Source organism: Carassius auratus, chromosome 35 (genome assembly GCF_003368295.1).
Source record: "Carassius auratus strain Wakin chromosome 35, ASM336829v1, whole genome shotgun sequence".
Classification (NCBI taxonomy): Eukaryota; Metazoa; Chordata; class Actinopteri; order Cypriniformes; family Cyprinidae; genus Carassius; species Carassius auratus.
This window is the reverse complement of record NC_039277.1, coordinates 16,050,061-16,069,655: the sequence shown is the minus strand read 5'-3', so window position 1 is coordinate 16,069,655 and position 19,595 is coordinate 16,050,061. Positions and strand designations below refer to the sequence as shown.

The 19,595-nt window shown below is 38.6% G+C and overlaps 1 protein-coding gene across 3 annotated transcripts in view; it reads left to right on the top strand.

The window, feature by feature from the left end:
• LOC113054619 (myocyte-specific enhancer factor 2C-like) overlaps positions 1-19,595 on the top strand; it is a 35,276-nt gene that overhangs the window by 14,411 nt on the left and 1,270 nt on the right. For 2 of the 3 annotated variants that reach the window (XM_026220281.1, XM_026220280.1), the window contains 8 exons: positions 3,308-3,501; positions 7,329-7,532; positions 14,925-15,065; positions 15,275-15,461; positions 17,327-17,374; positions 18,470-18,642; positions 18,825-18,848; positions 19,186-19,315. In XM_026220281.1, the coding sequence (XP_026076066.1) occupies positions 3,448-3,501; positions 7,329-7,532; positions 14,925-15,065; positions 15,275-15,461; positions 17,327-17,374; positions 18,470-18,642; positions 18,825-18,848; positions 19,186-19,315 (961 nt within the window). In that variant the 5' untranslated portion in view covers positions 3,308-3,447. The remainder of the gene's footprint in view (positions 1-3,307; positions 3,502-7,328; positions 7,533-14,924; positions 15,066-15,274; positions 15,462-17,326; positions 17,375-18,469; positions 18,643-18,824; positions 18,849-19,185; positions 19,316-19,595) is intronic. The other variant, XM_026220282.1, reaches the window with a different exon arrangement.

Genomic DNA, 19,595 nt, shown 5'->3' with positions numbered 1-19,595 from the left:
ATTATTAGACAATGTTGAACAAGAAAATACTTTTTAGTTTTTCTACTTCCAAATATTATATTTAATTCAGTTAATTAATTGCCATCACATTTTAATTGTTTGTAAAATTTACAAGCCATTTCTGAGTGAAAATTGTTTATACTTATTTTTTTCCTCTAGTGAGGCCATATTTAGGGATCAGAATATCATGCTTTTTAAGTGTTAAAAACAAAAACAGTGCAGTATTTTCCTGAATACAAGTTGCTTTTTCAACAATATAAAACATGCTGCGTCTTATATATTGCAATGAACGTCAAGCACGCATAACATTCGTGCAGAAAATGAGATATGTGAGCCTGTGTTTATTTGTATAACACATTTCCCACAAGCAGATAGTTTCAGTTTTTCTTAAAGAAATTGTTTAGACTTGGTGTTGGTTACTGTATGTTGCTTATAATCAATTATTTTGGTTTTATACTTATTTTAATTCCTGTTCGGTTCTGGTTGCTTCTAAATTTAAATGATCTGTTATGGAGTGAGGGAAACTCACATCTAAAATGTTTATAGTGGGTTTTTTTTTCGACATTAATTTCTGAATGTAACAATAAAATGTGACACTGTTGCGACTTATGAGTGTTTTTTCTCTCTCAACAATTGTTTTTTTTTTTTTTTACATTTCCTAAAAGTATGGTAATTGTTAACTTACAATGCTCTAGCAACCACTTAGCATTATGCTAAAAATAAATTAGGATTGTGGCAGTGAGTCTATTACCAAGCACTTTTTCTTCCGAAAATGACAAAATCTTGTTGACAGGTGTTGTAGAGAAAGGACAGGACATGATGGATCTAAAATGAATGTAAAATGGGTTTGAATTTGCACTAACTGCAAGGTATATGCGGCATTGTGTTTAGCATTTGTGCTAACTGCTAATCTATTACTCTTGAGGCATTTTTAATACATATTCATTGATTGCACAGTTGAACACAGGATTTTTTCAAAATGTACTTATGTAGGCATGAGCATCACATTCCCCTTCAGGTTGCCCTTTTACCACAGCTAATTTGCAAAGCACTAGCTGCTAGCTAGGAGGTCTTTCCACCCTTCTCTGGAAGTTGTCCTGGGTCTAATGACCCCTCAGGAGTCTGTCTCTGTCATATCTAGGTGTTATCGCAGCACTGTTTTATTTCAGTGGCACCATGCCGCTCTTCACAGGACGAGGAGATATCTGTCCTCTCCTGCTGCCCTCGGGAGAAGCAGAGAGGCAGATTAACAAAGTGACTTAATGTTGCACATTACTCTCTGGAGATCCCTGCTCCTGGTTTCTTGGCACCGGGCCGTCCTCCCTCCTACTCAAGTAACCCAGCGGCTCCTCCCACGCCTGTCTCTCTCCGTCTTTATGTTTCCATCACATGAGTAAACGCACTAGCATCTCTGACCTCTAAGCCATTTTGCCTGGGCATGTCCAGTTCCTGTGGGGTTTTTGCTGAGAGCTTGTTCACAATTTCAGTACATTTACCTGGCAATTCCCTGTTTATTCTCTTGGCTTTGGCCCAATATTGACAGCAGGATGTTAGGACTCTTCTTTTATTTTATTTTCTTCTCTTCTCTTTTCTTTTCTTTTTTTCTTTTTCATTCAAGTCATTGTTCTAATATTGTTTTCTAAAATGTTTAGAAAAACATATTATTAAAAAATGATATAAAGTTTATGTAAAAAAGTAAATAAATATAAATATTAATATTTTAAATAAATATTAACGTCCATCTGATGAATTATTGCCATTATGTAAATTATGTTAGGACTTTTTTAATTTAATTTAATTGTTATTTAATTTTTATTGCAATAGTTAAACAACACATTATAATTATTTTAATTTATATTATAATTAATAAAATAATTGTATTATTTTATGTGATCAAATAATTAGATTTTAATCGTAATATTTTTTTAAACATTGATTTTCATATTCCAGGTAGCTTATGTACTAAACAGTTAACATCTTGTCAAATGCATATTTATAATATTTTAAAGAGATTTTCTGGTTATTGACCATAACATAAAAATAATTTGGATACTTGATGTGCTTACAAATATTTGCTGAACTGCATACATGAATACCATCAAACAAGACAACAAAGTACTCCCCAGCATGTACCAGATGTCCTTGAATAACTTCAGCTTGAACGGTTCATCCTGAAATGAAAGCGCTACACATAACCAGACTGATCAGTTAGTTGGAGATGAGTGAGCTGGACATCATTGGCCCAGTGGCTAAAGGGAACTCGGGGTTTAATGGATTACATGTCCTGAACAGCTTAAAGTTATGTAAGGTGTTGCTCACCGTCCATCACGCTATAAGCTAAGTTAAATCTTGAGTACACATAATGGGATCCATAAAAGGCAATAAGAAATAGTGTTTAATGGGACTTTGAATTTAGTTTTTACACATCCAAAAGACACTCAGTATTTGATCCCCGCTGTCTTGAATTTACTGTAAGTTTTCATTTTTATTATCCGAGCGGAGCTCGCTGAGGCTTTTATCATTTGATATGCTTTTCAAATTCAAATGAAAAGCTGTCACAACATTCCTGTAACTTCCTCTTCTGATGTATCATCTGCTTTTTCCATCCCTCCTTCAAAAATCCTTCACATCTCTGGCCTTTATCAGTCGATTTGAAGCATAATCAAAAGGTCACATCTTGATGCATGCATTGCCAAGTTGTTGACCATGTCTAAGTGAAGAGAAGCACTTGCCCCCTGAAGATCTCTGCTGCTGCTGATTTTCGGTTTCTGTAGAGGCCGCGTGTTTTCCCTCTGTCTCGTTGTGAGTGTGAGCATTTCACCTCTGCTCCCCAAAGCTCTTTGCTTTCTCTTATTTGCATTGTGACCACAGCCATCTGTGTGAGCTTGTAGGGTTAACGCAAGCCCTGTATCACAAATGAAAACCTATTTATCATATACATGTGTAAGTAATAACGCTTCTTCAAATATTACTATTGACTTGGACCTTATTTATAGATTAAGGAAGTTAAAGTTTAAAAATATAATTCATGCATTTAACTTATATTTAAGCATCACAAATTTTATGCTTTAAAAAATGAATTCAAGATATATTTTTTGAAACACATTTTTCATTTCTCAAGTGCATTTATCATCTTATTTTATTTTCTAAAGTTCACTTTTATTTTTGCTATGTTCAATATGTTTTATAAATCAGCTCTTTTATCCAAAACTCCTAGACTCTTCTTGTTTTTCCCACATTCATGCACTGAGCGATATAACACATCTGTCTGATAAAATCTGTCTCTTTCTCTGTCTTGTCTGTTCAGGAACGAATGCCGAAGTCTTTGAAATAAGAGGAACGAGCAAAAAGGATAGACTGCGTTGAGGATCGGAGCGAGAGCAAGAGAAGAAGGAAGTCAAGTGTGTACAGTACTTTTGGAATTGGAAGGAATACCAGGCCGAAATAATGGGGAGGAAAAAGATTCAGATTGCCCGGATAATGGACGAACGTAACAGACAGGTAAAAAGAGATGTTATCTTGATGGAAAGAATGGAGATGTGGCGTCATTTCAGTGAAATGCAATAAATCTTAAGCACTCTCTCTCTCACACACACACAACCATACACCAATAGTATGCATCGCTTAAGGAAGTGCAGGCAGCTTCTGACGACAGCGTCACAAGACACTCACAAGCTAGATTCTCACTTCAGACTGCCTGCTTTCATTTTTGCACGTGTTTTTGTGTGTGAATGTGAAATATGATTGTCCTAAATCATCATAATTGCTGTTTTTAATACTTCTTTAATTGCAATATTAAATGTATTGCCTCCGTCTTAGAGGATATGACGTGGAGAGTCTGAATAATTTAGGCTTGAAGCGGAGTAGAGGAAACCATGCCTCTACCAGCGGGTGTCATTCACCACAACCAGCGGTTTCCAAACTATTACTCACCCGGACTATTAGACAGGCAGGATCTGAAGCCACATCTGACAACACTTATGAAGCACATTAGCCTCTTACCTTCCTGATCCAACCAGCTTTTCCCTGTCATGCCTAATGTTGTGACTTTGTGTCATGGGTTTACACAGTTTATTTCATTCAGAACTTTGTAAATTAAATTAGTTCCTGAAAAAAAAAAAAATTTATATTTACCATATAAATCTGGGCATCTGCTGTGCAGGAATTCATAAGCAGGGCCAAACATGAAGTCATGGTTTGGAGCGGGAACTATTCAATTTCATGGCTAACGCTGATAGCTGCAGGTCATACCACCAGAGCGCTGGCTTTTAATAAGCTAATAACCGTCAAGTATCCATGAGAATTGAACTCACCGTCTTCAGGTTTCAGCCAGTATGAACTCAGTAAAACTCAAGCTGGAATTGAAATTGGAATGACAGGATTTCAGGTGAATTTACTGAATTGCAGTTCAAAGAGATTTAATACATGTGATGAATTCTGTGATTGTGTTATTGAGTTTGTCAAGCCAGCATTTAAAGTTTTGCTTTTTGAGTTAACATGACAGGTATTACATAGAATTTTTTTATCCTGCATCATGTTTTACAATTCAATTCTGATTGATAGCTTAACATTTTTAATTGAATGTTTTAGATCTACACTCTTAAAAATAAAGAAATGCATTTATAGTACCATTCAAATTTTGATCTTGGTAAATTTTTTTAAACATAAGTAATACTGTGAAGTATTATTACAATTTAAAACAACTTTTTTTCTATTTGAATATATTTTAAAATGTAATTTATTCCTGTGATGCAATGGAGAATTTTCATCAGATATGCTGATTTGTGGTCAAAGAACATTTCTTCTTCTTCTTATTATTATTATTATGGATGTTGAAAATACTTATGCTTATTTTCACCTTTGATTAATTTAATGCATCCTTGCTAAATAAAAGTATTAATTTCTTCTTCAAAAAAATAAAAATAAAAATTGACTGTAGTGTATATACGAGATCTTTAAAATCCCCCAGAAACCAATTTGCTGACCTGAAGGACCTATAGTATAACATCAAGCTCTTCAGCCAACTCAAGAACCCTATACAGCACAAAAAAAGGAACCTTTTAAATTATTGGACATTATTCTCAGAGGTTTTGTCAGTAAAGTGCTTAGAAGTTAAAAAGCTTAAAAGTGTTCAGCCTGTTGCTTTGCGTGTTTTCTTTGCTTCTGAACAATGCTTTTGTGTTCAAGTGGACAGCAGCTCAGGGCACAGGATAAATGGCTGCCTGTCATCTATGTTTCCTCCCCCCCAACTGTCTCCACCCCCCCATCAATGACCAGCATAGGGCCGGAAGCCGAGGCAAAGCCATTGTGGAGGGGAAGCCATTGGACCCTTCCTGTTATGACAGGAAATGCACTCAAATGTGCTTCCTGACCCCCAGTGCAGTGGCATGATTAACCCCCTCTCAGCGCCCACCCTTTCCCGTGTTGTGGTGAAGTTCTCCGTGGATATGCTGTGAGACGTCTTAACTCGCAGCAAATAAACTTACATGCTTCTTTACAGGGAAAGCACGGTCGAGTAAAGTTAGCTGCAGCATCAAAGTGCAGTTTAGCATCAGAAAGCATAGGAAAGCATACAGGAAAATGAAAAAAATAGTATTTGTGACTCTAAGGTAAAGACAGGCTGAACATGGCACTAAATGCATGTACCATGTGAAAGGCGAACGTTTTTTTGCCTGTATGTGTGTGTGGGGGCGTCTCAGTGAGCATGTGTAAGACATCTGTCGCTCCCGGTGCATGTGTGTGTGAGTGTGAGCATAATCTAAATCATGTGGAGGTGAGAGCATCAGCGTGCTGAGTGGTAGGAGTGAGAAGATCACCCTGCTGGAGTTTGTTTGTGACAGAGAGCATGACGTCCGAACTCACGCACAGGGATCAGCAAAATACCACCAACACCATGAAGATTAGAGCTTCACATGTATGTCTGTTGTGCATTGACATGCCTGCATGCTTGAAGTATACACTCTTTTAGGAAATATTTTTTTTTTTGAGTATGTCTTTTATTTCTCTTTGAAGAACATTCTGCTTTTCAAAACTGTTAAAAAAAGAACACAGTAATCAAGAGTTTAACCAAATGAGCTGAGCTATGTGATAAATCTTAATTTTATATATCTATACTCTTGCATGCAAGTTTGCTTGGTGTTATTATTTCTCTTGAGGAGACATTTGAGAGAAATAGCTTGGTCTCAAACAGTAAAGCAATGCCAAATTCATGGGTTCGATTCCCAGGGAATGCATGAAATTATAAAATGTATACCTTGAAATTATTTTAGGCTTTTTCTCTTCAGTTGTTTCGAATTTGTTTCTTCATTCTTCCTCTGGAGAAACATATGCTGCTTTAATGAGACCTAACTGAGAACTCCATTAAGTCTCCACATCTACAAGCCAACTCTTAGCAATCTCATTTTGATGGCAGAATTTAATACGTTTGAATATTTGAGGCAGATGCCCAAGAGAGTTCTTTGGGTTTTGTGCGGCTGTTTCTCACTCAATTTCATTGCCATCTCATCACAGATGGAGAGTTTGTTCTGTGAGGGTTTAGATGGTGTCTTTGGGAGACTGTCCTTTCCAAATGGAACCTGCACAATGCTGCCGGCGTGCCTAGGTGATGCGGGGTCATCATTAGCCAAAGCAATCCTATGAACCCTGCCACCCAAGGGCTGTCAATTTGTGAAGCATGTTGGGCAGAATTTCACCTTGAACTCCCCAGTCTAAATTTAGCATGGCATGCAGAGCTCTGATAGCTCTCTAACCAGAGTACCATGTCAAACAATTTGGTTTTGGATGGATGGGACCATGTACACTCTAGCAATCAATATCATTTCTATGGGGCCTTGTACTCAAGTCATGCAATTGCCAATTTAAAAAAAAACTGGAAATGCATTTGAAAAACATGGTAATAAAGTTAATACTTTATTGTATCAGTTCACAAGAAAATATTGAACTGTTGGAGGAGTGACAGAAATGCTATTAGCAGTTAGCTAACTTGCCTGTGAAAAAACATTGCTGCCTGGTGAATCTGATGAGAAATCTTGTAGATTAGTTGGATACATTTTAAAAACATTCCTGTAGAACAAGCAGAAGAGCATGGCATTAGCAATTGCAAGGTCATGGGTTCGATTCCCAGGGTATGCATGAACTGATAAACTGTATACCATGAACTGTGTACCAGTGTTAGTCACTATGGATAAAGGCATTTACCATTTCTCTTTTCAACAAGGTTGACAACAAACCAGCAACCTACGATGTAAACCCTAATGCTATCATTCACCAGCTAGTAGGTATCAAATCTACCCCAATTTAACCCTCTCCTTGTTCTTTTTTTTTATCAGGTAACGTTTACAAAGAGGAAGTTTGGCCTAATGAAGAAGGCCTATGAGCTGAGCGTTCTGTGCGACTGTGAGATCGCCCTCATCATCTTCAACACCACTAATAAACTGTTCCAGTACGCCAGCACCGACATGGACAAAGTTCTGCTCAAATACACTGAGTACAATGAGCCCCATGAGAGTCGGACTAATTCAGACATAGTGGAGGTGAGTTCACCTTGACAATAAGCACAATTTAGACATCCAAGGTCAAGGTTTTTGGAATATAAACTCAGTGAATTTTTTAATCAGATGCCTCACCGAGAGATCAGCTAGGGATCATTTTGGTAGAGTACGTAAGTTGTAGGATTTGACACCTGGCTCATGTCTGGTGCTGATTTGTTAAGGAACATGCTGTTATAGTCCTTGGAAAGGATGTTTGGCACGTGCCATTGTGCTCTATAAGAACAGATCAGGCTAAAGGACAGGGACGAGGACTTTACTGTATCACGTCAGGACCATGTTACGCAACCGGTTTAAAAGGACATGGCATGTGCCACCTTTTGTGACATGTGAGCTCCTAAAAAGGTCACAAGATAAGGGATAAGGGTTTCCTTGTCCACTAATCCAAGACTTCAGCGTCTTCTGCTGAAGCTACCACTGAAAGACCAAAGAGCAATTGCAAAACTGCTTTCAGCTCTTCCAAACCACCTGTCAAGCCTGACTTTGGGAAGAGAGAACTTGAAGGTTCCCACCCCACATGCATGAAAGGCCATGGCGCTCCCATCGGGAGCAGTGGGAAAAATATTTCCCCTGGAAAAGTCCCTTTTCCAGTGAAAATACCCGACTGAACTGCACAGGGGCCTGGTGGTGCCACACAAACAAACTCTCTTCTCTTACTAACTAAGTAAGGGATGAAGAAATATACGCCAGAAGGATGAGGAATAACAGTATAGATGCTGAAAGGGGCGTTTTAAGGAGCTCAATTGTAGTGAGGGATCTCTTTGTCGTCTTTGTTCGTTCGAGCATGAGCTGGCTATTGTTTTACAACTCACTTCACTTGCACAAGACAAGCTGCAAATTCAAACTCTATTATTATACTTTGACTGTTCAGTCTAGTGTAACATCGTTCAACAGGCCATTTGCAACGTTGACACATGCATTACAAGCAAAGCCCTGGGGTCAGATTTAGCTGGGATTCTGCTGGGTTTTTTATGAGGCTGAGAGGGAAAACAGCATGGCTTGCCTCATGAGAGGAGAAACATCAAGTCTCCACGAGGCAAATCTCTTGGACACCCTGCCAAGCCAGTAAGGAGCCGGGATAATCCCATTTCCTTGATTAGTGTAATCTGAAAATGCTCCTTTTAATCCTAAAAACGGACAGCATGCACTGTAACCCTATGTCGTCACCCCGAAAGGCACGCTTTCCAGACCCCACACCTTTAGATTTGTCTCTCCACGGAGAATTGTCAACGAGACCGCTGGCACAAAGGATGGAAAATGTTAATTATTTCCACAGGTCACGTTGTTAATGACTACATAGCCAGCTAATGAGATTGAGCAAAGCTCTGTGCGTATGGTAGTTGACCTCTTATGTTTGGTTTTGTGCTGGAAGGCATTGGAGGTGACAACCTACCCCTACTCCGATTTCACCCACACAAACCTCTAAGAAAACATGCCTCAAGTGCTTGGCACATCGGTCTGATTTCAAATATAACGCAGAAAACATTGTCAACCTACTTTTATAAACTGGCCACATTTCAGGCACATTTGCCTCAAACGTTTTTCTACTCTCCTAATTTAGATAATTTGTCTTCATGTATTTGCATGTCAATGCATTCTTAAGTGCTTTATTTTTCCTCCCATTCCCAGTTCACTCACAGTTCTCCATTTGAGAAGGTTTGCCTTAAAGTCATTGCTTCACATTCCATTGTGCAGTTTGTTAGACCTTGTTTAAGTTGATGTTTAGAAGTGTTTTGATGGGATTGTTTGCTGCAGCAACAGTCCCCTTGTGTATTCAAAGGTGTTGGATGCATGCACGCACGATGGCTCTTGATCTTCCATTGAACCTTGATGACGATTGACAGATTAAATCCGTGAATCAGATTTGCTGGGTTTATACAGCTCTGTGTTAACACTGTCACATTGCAGTCACAACATCAAGAGGATGCCAGGAACTAGACTTTTATGCTATTACAGACAGTTTCTGATCCGATCTGAGTTTGATATGTATGTGTATATAAGTATTTTATATGATAAATAAACAAATTGTAGTATGTTTTTCCCAAAAGAAATCAGCGGCACACTCATCCCTTCAGGAATTTCCCTAAAAGAGAGACATCTTTGTTTTGCATTCCTTAACCCCTCCTTTTTCACAAACAGGTTAACATTACTTCACTGCTTCACTTAGTAACAGCGTGTTGTATTTTGCGCTTTTGGCTTGAGACTCGTGGTTATTTTTTAAGATAGAGGACTTTCACATTCTTTCCCTCTCTGCCCCTTTTGTGTCCTCTGTCCTGGGCAGAGAGCAGAAGTTCTCATAGCATTGGAAATAAGGAGCAGACGCCCAATTTGTGTGCCAGACCTCTTCCCCAATCCAACCCTTTGTGTTTTTATGTGGTCCTTCTCCATTAAATGCCTGAAAAACGGTAGTTTTCTAAAAATAGAAAGCAGCACAGCTAAATATAGCTCCAGCCCGGCAGTCGTGCCAAGGAAAATGGAGAAGAATAGGCGTGAAGTACTGGAGAGAGAGAGAGAGAGAGAGAGGACAGACACGCTTGTTTTTTTTCCCCACTCCATTTTCTCTCCGAGAAAAACTGACCACAGATGGCTGCATACTTCAATAAAGCTTAAATCAAAATTGTTAGGGTGGTGTTTTCACACTTTTAAGAGAGGAAAGAAGAGTTCTTTTGATTACATGATTCCTAAAGGGCATGCTCCTCTGCACTTCGCAGAATGGTTCTGTCGGCTCATATCTACCATCTGTTCAGCTATGTAAACTTGAAAACATTGTGTGAAATTTGAGCGTGCATTGACCTCAGCCCACATTTGGGTCATTGTTCTGATCCGCTCATGCTTAGAGTTTGAAACGCAGTATTTACTGCCCTGTTTTCTTCATCCTCGATTGAACGACATCAGAGGGCGGTTTTACATTCCATGATTAATCTGAACCTTGTTGCGTGAGTCAGGTTTTCCAAGACCACAGCTAGCCAGCGCAGCACAAAATGCTTAAATTTTACCAAGACTATTCTTTCTGAGAGTGCTTATTGTTAGCTAGTAAAAATAACTTTTTTGAAGTCCATTTCCAGGTATGCTCCCCTTGATGAATTCCAGAGTCAAAAGCTGTTAATTGACAGCGAGGAAGGAATGCGTTATTTCTCACTGGTGTTGCAACTGATCGTATATGCCGTGGCAAGTAAGGTTGACCGTTATTGTGGCATGCAACATGTCAAGAACATTTCAGTTTTGTGACTGTGATTGATTGGGGCCCACATGAGCCCATTATTGGGCAACAGTGAGGCACTTGTGTTCAGAAGGACTTGATCAGTAATAATTTAACATGAATAACTGTCCTCTATAGATGCTGCAATGAAAATGCAATGCAGCCTGCTTCTGAGCGGTCACATGACTACAAATGTGAAGAGATGACATGATTTTGTGTGATAATATGAAATTATTTACAGGAAACATTTACATTATTTCTTCCCGGGAACGATACTGGTGAGGAATTCTTGCCTCACGTCAGCTGCAAAGAAGTCGTGAGGTGTCGTTTTCTGAGAGCTGACAGTCAAGCCACCCAAGAACACCAGGGAGCACAGGAAGTTCACTTTTTTCAAACCCAACTCAGTTTTGGGATACTCTTCCGCTTCCTCGCGGTCGGATTGGATATCCACCGGGCCAGTTACTGTCGTAATTATACTCTCAAGTGTGTTTAATACCAAACACGCGGCGTTCAGCTCATGGCAGTAAAAGAGAGGGCCTTTGATTCGTTATTATAGGGTACTGAGAGCATCAAAGAAGGTAAATTACCCAGAGGTCCCCAGTGTGGCATTTTCCAAACATTGCCCAGCTGCTGTGGTCGGAGCAGCTGGTGGAAAGAGTCCTGGAGGAGGGCCAGACAGTGCCACGCATTGGCCATGTGACCTGCCACAGGAACAGGGGCGTCCCCGCTGGCTCACCCATATGACTCTCAATAGGATACCACCCCTTTTACTGTTGGAATCAGTAAGGTTTTTGTTTTTCCATCCAGATCCATCTGCTTTTGATAAAGCGAGCTTGATATACCAGTGTTTAGGCAGCTCAAATCAAGTCTTATTTGGACTTTTCCTCTGAACTGATAATTTGCAGTTTCCTTTCACTTCAAGATGCGTTTCTGTTATGATGCACTTGTCTGTGCATATGTTTTTGTGACTCGCTGCTTAAATCAACAACTTTCCATGCAGGCGAACATGACACGCACACATGGACGTCTGAAGATGTGGAAGAAGTTCTTAGTCGAATATCCCTACTGACAAAATGAGACAATAAGGCGACATCTCTTTGAACTGCGCTGCCTTTTTGTGGTCACATGCTCTCAGTTTGATTGCTTTTTTGGGTGTCTTGGATGTGGTTTGTGTTGCTGTTGATGGGCAAAATGTAGTTGCACCTTGGCGGGCGTGCATGTTCCTTAAAGGAAAGACAAGTCACACATCTCCTTTAAAGTTTACATTTTTAGACAGCAATGGAGCTAGAGATTTTTGCATGTTTCTTGCATCACATATTGTTCATCTCTATACTCTATATTCTGTATTTTTTACAAATCGTATTTTTATGTTCCTCAAGAAAAACATCTAATTCTTAAATAAGACATGAGCGCCGTGAAAGAACACCTTTTGAGCAATACATACTTCCATTGTGTCAAGAATCGTCTCATTTGTTTCCAACATGATATTTATTCCTCTTTAGGCATTTAGGAGAAACGTCTTATTTTTAAATGAGATGTGAGTCCCTTGAGCAATGAAAGAGCAACCTATGAGCGATATACTCTTATTGTATTTCAGCAATTACGAATATATTTCTTTTTCTCAAAGACATTTGATAAGAAACACCTCAGACAAACTTGGTGCTCAAAGGAAATATACTGTAATTGAGAACTCCAGTAAGTCTGTTGAGCTATGAAAGAGCAACCTATGAGCAATATACTTTTACTGTAAAGACAATAATTATCTTTTTAGTTTGTTTTTTGCTTTCTCTTTAGGCATTTAAAGAGAAACACCTGAGTGGAAGTTGATACTTAAAGGAGCAACCTCAATACATTCTAAATATGTCAGTTGTCTCATTTATTTTTATTTTTATATATATGCGAAGGCATTTTATGAGAAACATCTGAGAGTGTTGATTCTTAAAAGAAATTCTTAAAGTCTCCATTAAGCTATGAAACCAAAAAGCAATATAAAAATGCTGTATAGTATATTAACAATCGTCTCCTGAGCGATGATTAAGCAAACTGTGAGTAATATAATTTTCCTCTGGGATGGTGTGTGTGCCATTTGACTGCAGTTTCTCAGACTTTGCCCTTGTTTAAAGTGTTTCCTGACACAGTGGACTGTAATGAGGCTGCTTTGAGGTGAGGCGAGACCACCCATGTGGACCTCAGAGGAGGGTACAAGGTGAAGTGACGCCCTCAGTCACTCAGTCAGTCAGCTGCTGGCCAGCAAAGGCTTCAGTCAGCTGTCTCCACACGTTACCACCTGCTACTTCACGCACAACATCATTTCTCCGCTGAAGGTTACCGGCTAGCATGCTATTTGGGACGCCATGTCTACATGGGGACAGACTGGGGCTGTCTTTGTCATGTGGGAGAGTGATGCAGCGCTGGTTTAATTAGGAGCAAGTCTCCATAGAGTTGACATGACTAAGAGCAGAAGGAGGCGCTGATGACTGTCTCTCTGCTTCTTTCTTCTCTCCTCTTCCCTCTAAAAAACATAATAGTATATACATGTGTATAAGACTAAAATAGTGCTTTCCATACAGTACGAGTCAATGGAGACCAAACGTCTCCACTTTTCAATTCGTTGTGTACTGTGACTGTCATCTAGAAGAAATAAATGAGATCTTCAAGTTGTGTCACGCTCTGGTCGTAGTCCTGTCTTTGGTGTGTGATGAACTGAACAGGAATGCTCTGCTGAGCACGACCCTCCCCCTGTTGGTCAGGAGCGGCCCGTACCGGTCTGAATGTTTAGTCTGCTGATGTCAGGCTTTGGGATCCAGCCGTGTTGCTAAAAGCACCGAGCAGGGTCAGACTGTGAGCTGGAGGTGTCAGTGACCCGCAGACGGCACGGTGACGGGGGGGGGTACGGGGGGTGTAGGGTTGCTGGGAGGCTGTTGGGTGGCACTGGGGCAAAAAATAGCCTTCTACGGCCATCCCTGGGGTTTGAAGCCGTGATTGGCTGTGGCCCGGCTCCTCCCCTTCCTCTTGAGCCGAGGAGATTTGTTGGACAGGTGCAAGGGCCCTGACAGGTGGAGATGTCTTGAATGAGTGGAATTGCTGTGGTTCAGCGATGTGACTGCTTGCCAGTGAGCGAAACGCTGAGACCCAGAAGAAAGATAAGCCAAACTGCATTGCTGTATGTCACTTTAGGTCAGCTTTTACCTTGAATATAACTCACAAAAACATGGACAATACACAAAAAAGTGCATTATTCTGGCATGCCCAGTAAACATGTAAGATCAAACATTTAGCTTTTAGTGTGAGTAATAGTAATGGTGTTGTTTTGCCTAAGCACACTAATAGCTCCGTTAATGACAGCAAAGAGATTCGTGTATGGTCTTATTCCATTTTAAGTCAGTGTTTGCTCGAACTAGATTCTCAAAGGCTTCAGAAACTAGATTCTCAAAGGCTTCAGATGAAAGGATTAGGCTCTTCTGAGGAATCAAAGGCTCATGTTTCACAAGCAGGAGAAGCTTTATTTGTTTTCAAATATGGCCCTCGTGTGGTCAAACAGGAAATTTCTCCAGGCTTAAACGGATGTTTGTGGTTGAATACAAGATCTTTTAACAGCATCTGTGGCATGTTGTCAATTACCATGGAAAATCATTTAGAAGAAAATACCACAGAAGATCATTTAGACTTCTATATCAGTTTGTGAAAAAAAAGAAAGTATTTATATATTAAGCAACAGATTGTTGATATATATATATATATATATATGATTGATTTATTTTGTAATTTTAGTATTATTCTTGTATTTTATGTGTAGTAGAATTTGATTTTTCTGTGTTTATTTTATCATATTTGTTTTCAATATAATATTTCTACACTAAGTATTGACACATGATTTTTCTACAGTGTATTTTTTTTTTTGCGTGCTTCTGTTGTCTCTTTTGGAAACCTGAATAAATCCGTTTGGATTAAGGAACAGGAAGATGCGTGTGGATACTTTACTGACTCAGATTTTCAACAAAGGATGGATTTTAGAATTCGATTTCATTTAAGCCCAGAGCATGCCTTTTCCTTCTTCATCTGTGAACATGTTTCTGTCTTGATGTGTAATCTATAGAAGTATATATATATATATATATATTAATTTCCAGATCTTTTAATATTTTTACAGTGTAAAAATGGTTGTGTATTTGTTTCAGACTCTGAGGAAGAAGGGTCTAAATGGCTGTGACAGTCCTGATATTGATGCTGAAGATTCAGGCCACAGTCCAGAGTCGGAGGACAAATATCGTAAAATCAACGAGGACATTGACCTGATGATCAGCAGGCAGAGACTGTGTGTAAGTAAAGTCAACTTTTCAGATGTCAGAACTGGTGGTTGAACAAATGTGAAATCTCACAAAAGCCGAATATTAGCAGATTATTTGTTAAACATCCCAAAAACAAAAACAAATTTATCCACATATTTTTTTTTCAGCATTGTATCTTTTTTTAATTAAAAAATTCTGTTTAATAAGGTTGATTGGTTTCCATGCGTTTTGTTTTATAGGCCATCCCCCAGTCTAATTATGACATGCCCATCTCAATCCCTGTGAGCAACCCCAACAGCCTGATCTACAGCCACCCGGGAGCATCCCTGGGCAACCCCAACATGCTGCCGCTGGCCCACCCCTCCCTCCAGAGGAACAGCATGTCCCCTGGAGTGACCCACCGGCCCCCGAGTGCAGGAAACACAGGTACTGACCCGCACCGGGCTCTCCACTTTGCCAGGGACTCCGGATCTGAGCATAGTTTCAAATAATGTTAATTTCCACACTTTATTGACATCATTAGAGAGCAGCCCCACTGAGGACCACCAACAGCTCCACCGAGGCTATGAAAACACGCCTCGCATGAATTCAAACACCGCATACAGATCATTACATACACTCAAATATTTCTTTCAGCCATATTCAGCTGTGCCGGGCCTTTAATATAAACACTGTGTACTCAGCAGAACTCCTGAGGCTGTCCCAGAGCTGAAAAAAGTATCTGTCTCGATGGGAGTTTTGGCGGCTTGTAAAGGAACTCCCGGTTGTCAGCGGCCAAATAAAGATGACCATATTTTCCTTTTAACTCCCGTTCTGCGTTTGTGGTGTAGGCTTCATCGAGAGGAAGTTTGGTCAGCTTAGGATTTATCAAAACACATTATCCGTACTCTGAGCACATGTATATATGGGTGTCACAGGGATTGATTTTTACAAAAATATACAGATTTTAGCTTCTTTTTCAAAATTTATGTTATTTGAATGTTATGCCTTCATCTTTACATTAAAGACACCTTTGATGTATAGATTCAATTTTAACGTGTGTAAATCCATCCAAAAGATTATTTATTTAATTACCGAGTTAAAATCTAATTAAATATAGGTATTAAACGTGACAAGTATTTTCTTTTTCAAATTTATTAGTATTTTTTTATATACATATATATATATATATATAGCTTAAACAAACAGAATTTCAACTATTAACACATATTAAACAATGATAATTGTAATTTAAACAAAGTGTGATTTTATTAAAAAATTTATTTTAAATTTGTATGTAATTTTACAAAATACATGAATCACTAAATAATAATAATTCATTCAATTGATAATTTTTTTTTGATTTATTACATTTAATTACATATACATATATTCATATATATATATATATATATATATATATATATATATATATATATATATATATATATATATATATATATATATATATATATATATACAAATATATATATACATATATATACATATATATATATATATATATATATATATATATATATATATATATATATATATATAACTATATAGAGTTACATTGAAACAGAAGTATAAATAAAAAAGGAGGCCATTTTATTCCAAAAATTTGTAGATTTTGAGATGTGGTGGAAATGGCATTTGCTTCAGTGATGAAAAAACTACAATATTTTCTTGTGATACAAATTTATGCACCTTTAGATATTAGTAGACAAGTGTGACAGCGTGAAATGTCTTGAAGGAGTTTCATTTCTAAAAGTCTAAAGTGCCAAAAGAAACATCCAGATGTGTGTGTATAGAAGCTAAATAGAAAGAGAAAGAGGAAGGAATGGGGAAAAAGAAAATGAACAAAGTGGTAGAAAAAGACAGTCTGTGGTGAAATACGTGTGGGAAGTGTAATCCGTCTGTGGGCTTGTTATTATTGTCTAAAAGATCTATTTTGTGCTCTGGTCAGAGTCCTTCTGACCGCAGCGTCTGTCCTGTCATTATCCCTGGCCCTCCTGGAACAATTTGCTTCGTATTACAGGAGCAAAGTTAAATATGAGTCTTGGCAGAGACCGCGACGTCTGAAACCGCGCAGACTTTTCGAAGGTTTTTCTTGGATGGTGGCATCTTCTCCATAGGGCCCAACAGGGGTTTGTGGCTTCGGATAGACTTACAGATGGGGTTTTTCACACTGGCTCTTGTACATATATCTGGAGCGGCCCGTCTGGCCGCAGGAAGGAGGCGTCAGTCAGGCGTGGCGTACGTGTTTTGAGTGTCAGTCTTGTTTAATGTCTTCTCTGTCCTATCCTCAGGTGGCCTTATGGGTCCAGACCTCAGCAGCGGAGTGGGCACCAGTGCTGGTGAGAGTCATGTATATTTACCATACGTGTGTGTTTGCTGTCTCAGTAGACAGACGGAGCCACTTGGTTTCAATTCAAAGCTTCCTTTTGCTTGGCTAGTTCCTCCCCGGATATTTATCCAGCGCACCGCTGTAGGATGTCGCGGTGAAGGGTCTTAAATAGTATATTTAAAGAACTGTTTCATAAAAAACTTCCTATGGTGAATTCTAATGTGATGAAGCCATCAACACCTTCGTTAGGTGAGAGGAAACATAACACCACATATTCATGGAACGTCAAGATTTTAGGCTCTGTTTCTAAACTAAAAAAAGGTCCAAAAAAGTCAAAATGATGTACAATTTGTTAGTGAACACAGTTCATTCATGAAAACGATTAAAAGCCACTTACATTTGAGCCAAAACATGCATGAAAGCGTTTTAGCGAAGCTCATCGAAAATGGACATTCTAACTTTTTGGACAGATTTATCAAAATCTGTGACAGCTGCCACATTCATCAAGTCGTTTCAAGGTTCAAGGACTTTTTTTTACGAGCTCTTCGAACAGGAAGTAGTTCACAAGCTTTTTTTTCTGATTATTATTAAAGATGTTTTATAACACCACAGAAATGGAATCTTCAAAAGTTAAATTACAATATAATATAAAATATATAAACAAAACAATAAACTAACATTTACAGTTATCATTGTAAAAGTTTGTTAACTTAATTATTAGTGTACAGAAAAGTTATTATTATTATTATTAGTCTGTACTCTCACTTTTTATTTATTTATTTATTTTTCACAAAATTAGTAAAGAATGAAAAAAGAGTTTATTTGTTATTTAGATCATTGTGTAAAGATTACATTTATTTGCATCATTTGTTGATGTTTAAATATTTATGTTTTTTCTATTCCATAATTAATAAAACAGAACTCTAATATATTGCCATCAGTCTCCATTAGTGTTTTGATGATAGCTCTTTCTATATTGTATTTATGAAATGTAAAAAATTTTCTGACATGGTTTGCAGCACTCACTCTATCAGTATAATAGAGTAAATGTGTCCCGTATGGTCACTAGTGTTAGACTGACACGTCCTCTCTGACTGTCCCATAGGAAACGGTTATGGAAACCACCGCAACTCTCCTGGTCTGCTGGTCTCTCCGGGGGGCATGAGCAAGAACATGCAGGCCAAATCGCCTCCACCCATGACCATGAACATGAGCAACCGCAAGCCTGACCTGCGCGTCCTGATCCCTCCCGGCTCAAAGCACACCATGCCCTCCATCGTAAGTTTACACAACCATTACAACACACCAAATACCATCACTGGATGTCCACTTCAGCTGCAGTTAGGTTGGGCTTTGAACAGCATTGCCATATAAAACCAATTCAGACCATCAGATATATGCCATAAAGTTTGATTTTTTTTTTACTAATTAGCGTTGTATTCTTTTTAACTGCTCACCAGTCGGAGGATATTGACATGTTGCTGGTAAGTAGTATGAAAACTGCAGTGAAACACGATCATCAAACACTGACGTTCAAAATAATAAAAAGAAACAAGTTTTTATGTCAAATGCACACAGAACAGTCTCATTCCTCTGTTGCCAAGGGGACTGCGTGCTTTAGCCGTTCCCATAGCAACAGTGGAACTCCAGCAGTGGTGGCTGGATGTTAGATGATTGCGGGGTGGAGGGTAATTACCTGTTATTGGTCACATGATCTATTAAGCAGTTAGATGGAGCAGATGACACCACCTTCACGTTTACTATTTGCCAAGATTGATTTGATTTCGTTGCTGTGGTTTTAAATATATTTCTTTCCCACAGAATCAGAGAATAAACAACTCCCAGTCGGCCCAGTCTCTGAGCACACCGGTGGTGTCTGTAGCCACGCCCACTCTGCCAGGGCAGGGAATGGGCGGCTACCCATCAGCCATCTCTACCTCATATGGTACAGGTGAGAGCTGAGGACAATTCAGAAAATATTATATAATGTAATATGGCAAAAGTTAACAACACACCTTCCATTTAATTTGAAATAATGCTAATGCAAAAGCTCAGTAGTTTGGCATACATTCATTTGATGAAAAATACTGTAAAAATAGTAATATTGTAAACTATTTTTTACCATTTAACAAAACTATTTTCTATTGCAATATATTTTAAAATGTAATTTATTCCTGTGATGCGCAGCTGAACTTTCAGCATCATTACTCCACTCTTTAGTGTCACATGAC